This window comes from Rhyacophila brunnea, unplaced genomic scaffold (assembly GCF_057557595.1).
Source record: "Rhyacophila brunnea isolate RB1 unplaced genomic scaffold, BYU_Rbru_1.0 scaffold_96, whole genome shotgun sequence".
NCBI classification, from domain to species: Eukaryota; Metazoa; Arthropoda; class Insecta; order Trichoptera; family Rhyacophilidae; genus Rhyacophila; species Rhyacophila brunnea.
This window is the reverse complement of record NW_028233368.1, coordinates 1127753-1137219: the sequence shown is the minus strand read 5'-3', so window position 1 is coordinate 1137219 and position 9467 is coordinate 1127753. Positions and strand designations below refer to the sequence as shown.

The 9467-nt window shown below is 28.8% G+C and overlaps 1 protein-coding gene across 1 annotated transcript; it reads right to left on the bottom strand.

Annotated features, from left to right (window-relative positions):
* Positions 1–610: 610 nt before the first annotated feature.
* LOC147063121 (uncharacterized) lies at positions 611–8777 on the bottom strand. The gene is made up of 3 exons (XM_085960159.1): positions 8612–8777; positions 6362–6847; positions 611–642 (listed from the first exon to the last, which is right to left on the bottom strand). The coding sequence occupies exons 1-3, from the start codon at positions 8775–8777 to the stop codon at positions 611–613; spliced, it is 684 nt and encodes a 227-aa protein (XP_085816285.1).
* Positions 8778–9467: the final 690 nt, after the last annotated feature.

Below are 9467 nucleotides of genomic sequence, written 5' to 3'. Positions count from 1 at the left end.
TGGTTTTTATTACTTTTCGAGGACGAGTGGTCGAAATTTTGTATAATATAGCTTAGGAAATAAATTTAGCTGTGCAAGACTGGTTTGTGTGTTGTTATTATTCTGAAGAATTTAAAAAAATTTAGAAAAATAGTTATTAAATAATGTTATTAGAATTATATGTTTACAGTTAGAGTTATAGATAATATTTTTAGTGTAGAATGTCATGAAAGTAACGAAGGTGTTAAAAAAATAATTCTGAAACATGTTAAATGATAAATTATGATAAAAAAATCATTAAGTTACAAAATAGTGCAACCTACTAAAATGTATAACAAGAAATACCATGATTAGATAAAAATAAGATCGCATGCTGCCTTTGGAAAAATAGAGATTTAAGACTTTTAATGTTATGAAAGAGAATAGAAAATAAAATATCAGAAGTATGGGTTTGAACTTATAAAGATAGTGAAAGAGTATCACAGAAAGACAATATTGAACTATATAAAAGTGCAATTTTTTCAAGGGAATCTAAAATTAAAAAGCATGTAAAAATAATTTCTACTTGAATAATATAAAAATACGTTAACTGGTATGGTTAAGAGTATTTTTTCGCTAAAAAGTAGGTAGGCTAGACGCTTGGAAGGAGGACGAGGTCGGAACCTAAAATAATAAAGGATGATATCTTAACATCTTCAGAGATTATTTATCTTTAAGATTTATTTTTTTATTATTACTGGCGCATTTTGACTATATAAACAATTTTTTGGGTTTTATCATCTTTTCTAATTTGATTTTAAATAATGTTATCCTAAAAAGCATAATTTTATTTTTCTGGTATCTTAATCCAGGCGGAATGATAAATTATTAGGCTTTTTAATATTTATATCACTTTTTACATCAGTAACTCATAAACCTGCTCATATAATCATCTTTAGTTGTAAGAAAGCCTTACTAATGCCTGTGAAGAAATCTACAAAATGTCAATTGAAGTATTTTATAAATTTTTCTGATTTTTCTAATGATTTTAGGGTATACTTGGTTTTTTTAACATTTTTTTAAGGATTAAAATAATGAAAATTTATCGAGTTTTCTATTGGTACACAAATGCTTTTAATGATAGATAAACCGGCTCAAATATACCATCCTATATACATTATGTTATGAGTAATAATATTCCATATCTATTATCTATTAAGCATCCCAGAATATATTATGAAAATTCCATGCAAGTTTGCAGCCAATTTAGAAGAGAGATTACTTTTCCTGCATTTATGTTTAGAAAATCTCTACTAATAAAACACTCGTAGAATTAATATACAAAAAAAACCTATTGGATGTTGAAATCGTATTTTATGCAGTAATAATAATTGTAAGCAACAAAAAATTTATCAGTAAAAGTGTGTAAATTTTATATAGTCTTAATGTCAAACAAACCACAATATATGCAAAGAAAGAAAAATTTTAATGGAGTTATATGGCACATTAAGTATAACGAGCAAAGGGTATATTGTTTAGTATTTGGCATAAATGTAATGTGCATTGTTATTGCATTGACTTTTAGATTCAGTTTTTATATTACAAACAAAATACAGAAGCAACGTCTATAATAAAAGAAAAAGGCAGTAGAAACTTTTAATGCGTACATGTGTAGAGTATCTTTTTTCACGATCTATGCTATTGTAGCGACTATTGTATTTATATGTACATTATATAAAATCCATGGAAATTATATATGTAATTGAGCAAAATCTGTGCTTTTTGTATGGTATAAAAATACTGATGAGCGTAGTTGTGTATTTTATTTATTTAGTATACTAATAAAACCTATTCGCTTGCTTGTAGGCAATAAATGTATAGAGCTACGAATAATCTAGTTTTTGCCAGATTATATAATAAATTTTGTTTTTTATAAAATATATCGTTTTTATAATCATTTGCCTTTACGATTATTGCAGATACCTAAATTCACTGTAATTATAATCTTTAGATAACTTTCCTAAAACCCATACCTGTATTTGTTTTTTTAAATAATATTGATATAGTAAATTATGTGTTGTATTTAAACTCGTGCTGATGGCTTCACAAACACAAATAATTTAATATATTATATGATTCTCTTGATGCTTTCTGATTTTGCATTGTTTTATTGGTTGTAGAATTATACTAAATAATATTTTATATGTAATTTTTATTGTTACTTGATGAATTATTTTCCTTATGCTAGAAACTATCTTCGCTTCCATTTACTATTTACATCGTTCATTCGGTAATACATTTATTAATAAAAATGTAGAATTTTAAGTTAATAGAAGATTTCGTATGCCACCAATAATATTTTATTACATCTACACTGTTAACTGCTATTTTATATTGCTACTTAAGTTTCCCCATGAAATAAGTAATTTTTAATGTTTGTACTTTATTTTAGACCTATTTTTGTATTATTTTTACCATCTGGAGACACTTAAGAAGAATAAATTTTGAAATAAGAGGATCTATTTTATCATATTATATTGAGTATCATTTAAAAGAGTATTTTTCTTTTAATTCTAATCAATCAACCCTTATATTTTATATAATAGCACCTGCTATGATTTTAGTTTACTTAATTATTGAAATGTAATTTTTTAGCATGCATTTTGCAAAAACTATAGGATGATTATGATTTATTTATCTTATGTAGACTTTCTTACAAAAATTATGCAAAAACTACAGGATGATTGTGATTTACGTTACTTATACAGACTTTCTGTAAAAAACTATAGAATTGTTGTGATTTCTTTTATTGATGTAGACTTTCTTTCAAAAATTACGCAAAAACTATAAGTGATTGTAAAATATAAATTGAAGTGGAATCTCTCGCATGTATTTTGCAAAAACTATAGGATGATTGTGATTTACTTAGTTATTGGTATATAATATATTTATTTTTTATTAGAATGGAAGTTTGAGTAATATTGTTGCTGAATTCCATTGGTTAATGAATAACTTTTTTTTATTATAAAATGATTTCAAGAAGTATGACATATTATTTGCAGCTTAATTTTCTACTAATTGTTAGCGAAGAATTCTTTGTAAATTTCCCATGTATCTTCGAATAAACTATCGAAGGCTTTAAATTCCATTCTACTAATTGTTGGCGAAGAATTCTTTGTAAATTTCCCATGTATCTTCGAATAAACTATCGAAGGCTTTAAATTCCATTCTACTAATTGTTAGCGAAGAATTCTTTGTAAATTTCCCATGTATCTTCGAATAAACTATCGAAGGCTTTAAATTCCATTCTACTAATTGTTGGCGAAGAATTCTTTGTAAATTTCCCATGTATCTTCAAATAAACTATCGAAGGCTTTAAACTCCATGTTTCTTAGTACCTTTTCGACCCTTCCTCTACAATTTTGTTCGACTCTGGAGAATGCAAGTTTGTTTTGGTTTGGTATTTTGGTGTATATTCTTCGCATTATTATTTCGATGCTTTGCTTGTCAGTTTGGTATTTTTTTACATAAATTGCTCTGTTTTCGCTTATTTCTTTACTATAAATTGATTTTTGTGTTTCTTCGTTTTTATTTATTGTAGTGCGTTGATTGCCCTTTTTGGTTAATATAACTATAGATTTTATCTCGAGCCTGATTTCTATACACTTTCCGAAGATTCCATCAATCTTAAATTTTGATTTTTGAAAGTCGTTAGATACATTTTCGTCTTCATATGTTATGTTTAAAAATTTCCTTTCTTCAAACGTAAGCATATCGATTTTTTCGTCGGGATGATACAAAATTTCTTCTTTTAAGATTTCGAACATGGAATCATTGGATGTATTTTTAATTTTTGATTTTGTGTTGCAAATCATATATTTTCCGCTGATAGATCTTTTCTTTGCTATCCTTACGAGTTTTTTACTCTTATCTTTGTCGCTTTCTTCTATATAATAGATTGTGTATGTGATGTTTCCCATTCTTATTGATAGTTCATGGTGTGTTTCCGTATCTAAAACTTCTAATTTATTTTTTTCGATGTACGCTTCCCTTTCTATTCCGATTAGTTCGTGGTTATTATGAAAATACGAAAATATTTTATCAACATCAAAAGATATGTCTCCCCTGAGGTCTACGCTACCAAATGTCATGTTTTCTACGAATTTCTTGATTTCGATGTTATTGTTGATGTATTCTGGTTTTAGATTATAGAAATAAAGATGCCCTGGTGTAATGTTTATTGTTATATAGTAGCAGTGGCGTGGTGTTATTCCATTTCCAATATTATTTACCATAAATCCTCTTAAGCTGTCTTTATAGTTTTCGATGCTACATTTCCCGGGGTTATTCAGAAGAGGAAAATATTTTTTAAATCTTTTATGTGATACATTTGATGGGCCATTGTAATTATTAAGGTATATGGAATCATATTCGTCAAACATCCCAACTATGCTAAAATCAAATGGTTTTCTGCGGTATGAAATCTGTTTTTTATTGTCGCCTGTGTTGTTTTTAGATGAATCAGCGTCTTTTTTGGTTTTTAAAAAAACATTTTCCCCTGCTAATAACTTTGATGATATTTTATGTTTTGAAGAAAGAATAAAAGCGGCTGAAAACAAGATATTTCCTCTTCGTTCTTTGTTGCTACCTAATAACCATATTTTGATATTTATTTTCGTTTTTTCGAGTATAGATTCAATTGAATTTGAGCATGGTTGTTCCAAACGTTCTTTACTGAGATGCACACCATTATTTAAACCACATTTTCTATCATTTATGTAAGAAATGGCATTATTGTTGATATTATTATCATCGTTTTTATATAGCTTGTTGTTATTTATGGGGTTATCTCTGATAGAGTTCTGGGTTATGTTTAAATTGTTAAGAATGTCCTCATCGTATGAAAACTTACTTAGGTCAGCTAGAAATCTGGAAATACTAGTTCGTGTGTTTTCAATGTTTGAATTTGTATTTATCATGTGGGAGAGAAGGATCATAAATTCGATTATACACCCTGGTCTTTCTAGGGTAAAAAATCGTAGTGACAATAAAATAAGGAATATTTCATTTATAAGTGGGCAATCATTTATGTATTTACTATATTTCTTGTAAATATTAGAAAGTGTGAATTCGAAAATACAGTTATAGTTACTTAGATACAAATATGTGTCTGTGAATTTAACACTACCTAGGGTGTTTATATGTTTCCTATAGCAAGAATCTACAAAAATAATTCTTGGACACATTTTACAAATTTCGTATGGTATAAATTTTTTTCTTAAGATTTCTTTCACGTTTTCTAATTTGGAATCTTCATTTGGTGCGTCATAATCAACCTTACTTCTTCTTGCAGTTTCTATTGAGCAACCGAAATTTTTTTCTTTAATAAATAAAACGTCTTCTTGGCTGTTTATGGCTTCATATCTGTTTATTGACTTGTTTGTGATATTTATGCTCTTATATTTTTTAAATATTTCCTGATTTTTCTTTATTACATCAAATCCTAGCCAGCCAAAGGAAAGGATATTCTCTTCACATTTTTCAATGGATGCTTTGTACCATGCCAAAGCCTTATAAACCAAATGATCATTTTTTGTATTCTTGTAAAAAATATTTGTGTATTTTCGGGTTATATCTTTGAGGTATGGATGTATTCCTTTTTCAATTTCCTCATCCTTTGTAAACCCAAGGAAAGCTTCAGCTTCTGATTTATAGTTAAATCTCTTCATGAGAGCCATAACTTCTTGTTTATACAGTTGAAATATATGCTTTGATTCGCCCTCAAATTTTTTTACTTTTTGAATAATTTCCAGGTTTTCATCATTGATACATATTTTTTTGTTGTTTGTAGTTGTTGAATTACCATGATATATTATCTTATTGTTAGTATCAATATCGGATCTTACATTAGAATTGATGCTCAGTTTTTTGTTGTTTGTAGTTGTTGAATTACCATGATATACTATCTTATTGTTAGTATCAATATCGGATCTATCATTATCATTGATGCTCATTTTTTTGTTGTTTGTAGTTGTTGAATTGCAATTATATACTATCTTATTGTTAGTATCAATATCAGATGTTACATTATCATTGATACCCATTTTGTTGTTATTTGTAGTCTTCGAAACGCATGGTAAATTGTTATTGGTAATAATAGCCCTTTCTTGCACATTTGATGGATTAAAAATGTTCGTTGAACTTACATGGTAATTATCATGCATAGCTTTCATTTTTTTGCTTATGCATTCAAATCCATAAAACATTGAAAGGTATGTGGAAGGCTTTTGCATACATATACATTCAAAAAATATTGTATTACTTATCAATGAGCATCTTCGGTACATTTTGCCAAGAACCTTTTCACTTTTATAATATGATCTCTTTGTAAAGGTTTTTGTACTTCTTCCAGAAGAGCTGGTTTCTTTAGAATTCTCCATAAAATCGGGATACTCGTTTGGAATAAGATCATCAGGAAGCCTGGCTACAAATCCTGTTTTAGGAAAATCTACCCCTAGATTAAAAAGCCTAGCAAGGCGAATACATTCTGGCTCTAGAACGCCATCTTTAAGCTTGTCTGAAATTGCAAGATGTGCGTTTGCAATAAGTCCTAGTTGATTATCCCGCATGAACTTTATATAAAAGTTAATTATGTCATCCAGTCGTACGATTTCTTTATACAACGCGGTATTCGAGGCATAAGTGTCAGGTTCGACTGTCTTTTTAGGTATTAGTTTTTCATCCCATGTACAAAAATACTGATCACCGTCAAGATCACTACCACTGCACATATTAAATATTGGTCTTTTTCCTTTCCTCGAGAAAACCACAACATCTTTGAGATGGATGAGAGGCTCTTTTTTTACACCTTTTACGATTCTTACATCTCCTGGATGAAGACATGGATTCTTAGCGATTGCAATCGTTCCAATGGCAATATTTACGCCTGAATAAATCGAAGTTGGTCGGGTAGTATCATTTGATATTGATTCATTAGAATATTCATTCTTTTTACAATCTTTATCAATACATTCTGCACCACATGGACTATACTGAATAAACACTTCGTTCTCTTCTAAACAGTCATATTCATCGAGAATACCCATAAGTAATCTTCCCTTGCATATAAAAACTTTACTCTTAATCATCAAATCACTAATACCCCGATCTATAACAGGCGATAGAAGACTCAATAAAAATCTCTCTTTCATATCATGCTCGTCAAAATTGATGTCCGAAATGTACTTTTTTATAAAAACGGATCCATCATTAAACATAAAACGCTTTATAAACTGATCCTGAAGTTCCATAAATATCTTCCCATCTATACCTAGTGACTCGAGGATTATTATTATTTGCCGGTTAAGATGACATGGTATATACTGGGAGTAGGTTACTACTTCGAGTCCCATGTGCAACGAATCAAATTTTTTCATGGAGGTTCTCAAAAATAATGTTTTTTTTGACTCGCTTGCTGATCGATTCTTTCTAGCTCGCTCCCCATTTGAAAAATTCATTTCCTCTAAATTATTGTACATATAATTATTTGTTTTTTTCTCATCTAATAATATGGGGTTTTCTTTCATTTGATTCATTGTATTGTAATGCATATTTTCTTCGTCATTAATATTGTAATGTATATTTTCTTGTATAGAAATGATATTAGGATTCATATTTTCTTGTATAGAAATGATATTAGGATTCATATTTTCTTCATAATTGATACTGTAATGCTTATTTTCTTGTATAGAAATGATATTAGGATTCATATTTTCTTCATAATTGATACTGTAATGCTTATTTTCTTGTACAGAAATGATATTAGGATTCATATTTTCTCGTATAGAAATGATATTGGAATTATTATTTTCTTCATAATTGATATTGTAATGTATATTTTCTTGTATAGCAATGATATTAGGATTCTTATTTTCTTCATAATTGATACTGTAATGCTTATTTTCTTGTACAGAAATGATATTAGGATTCATATTTTCTCGTATAGAAATGATATTGGAATTATTATTTTCTTCATAATTGATATTGTAATGTATATTTTCTTGTATAGCAATGATATTAGGATTCTTATTTTCCTGTATAGAAATGATATTGGGATTCATATTTTCTTGTGTAGCAACGATATTAGAACTTTCATTGCTGGTATGCAAATTATAACTTTTATTTCTGCTACCACCATTATAATTTACACCCCCTGTATTAATCATAGTAGCTCTGATCATACTATTATATTCTTTTTCATTTGTTTTTCTTTCATCCACTTCATTTTCTGAATTGGGTTTTACATATTCAGCTTCAATTTCATCATATAATATTGAATTTTTGTATTTATCTGCTCTCATATCTTTGTATAAAGAAACTACACCCTTATATCCACCTATTCTTATTTGAAACGCACTCGGTATTTCTTTTGTCTTTAAATATTGAGTAAGTTCCTTGGCCAATGTTTCATCTATTCTCCCTATTCCATCACTAAAACAATAACCATTTCGTTCAATATCTGGTAAGTCAATAATTGTGTCGATATCTACCGTTTTAAAAGTCGAGGACAATGCCTGTCCAAGTCTTACTGCATACTTTCCAATGTTCTTTATGGCCTTGAAATCACCTAACCAAGATCTCACATAGTCACTACCAATAAGTGTTCCTTCATTTCTATCATCATCCATATACGGGAATATAAACCAAGCTGAATGGAGCTTTAGCTGCGAGGCAGACATTGCTAGAAAGAAATACTTCCTATTTCCTATCACTATTCCCTTTCTCATCATTCTCTTTACATTTTCATATGCAAGTGTCATATCTGACTTCTGATTCTTCTTTAAAAGATTACCGTCTTCCTCCTTGAAAGATACCCTTATAAATTTATCCCCATCAAATTCTCGAATTACTCGATTGCTCAAAGAATATGACGGGTACTCACAAATCACATTCATTGGTGTTACAACAAGAGTTCTAACCATATTCTTCCTTTTAACTGCATCCTTGACAAGCCTCTGCTTTGCCTTCATTGAAGATCTACTGTGGGATATACGATATTTCTCGAAAATATGCCTTAGATCAACAAATCGATTCTTAAGATATGTATTAAAATAAATTACGAAATCGTGTATATTAACATTCAAAAGGTACTCAAGCATCTGATAATCAAACATTCGGTTATCAAAAAATCTTCCCTTCTTCGACAATAGGTGCATTAATAAGTAAAAATCATCAAAATCTAATTTTTCCACGCATCTTTCCTTTATGTCTTTAAGTGTAATCCCGGATCTTAAATTGTTTTTGATTCTGCTAAATGCAAAATTGGCATCATACGTCAGAAGCCTGCTTATTATTGGTTGTGCCAAAAAACTGTAGTGGGTTAAATTTTCAAGATGATATATTTTACTTTCTTTTTTGGCCATAAGGCTACATTTGTTTAAAGATTCTGTGTTCTTTGAAACTATTAGTCCAATATTATCCTTTATAGTTTCCCTTGTGTTCTCTTTGCC

Excerpts from the sequence above, each read along its gene's own strand:
- LOC147063121 (XM_085960159.1), bottom strand. The coding sequence starts at position 8,777 with ATGACACTTGCATATGAAAATGTAAAGAGAATGATGAGAAAGGGAATA. Across the intron at positions 6,848-8,611 it reads AAATGAAGGAACACTTATTG|GAGATGTAAGAATCGTAAAA; the intron begins GTAGTGACTATG and ends GTCTTCATCCAG. Across the intron at positions 643-6,361 it reads AACCAGCTCTTCTGGAAGAA|GTTCCGACCTCGTCCTCCTT; the intron begins GTACAAAAACCT and ends TTATTATTTTAG.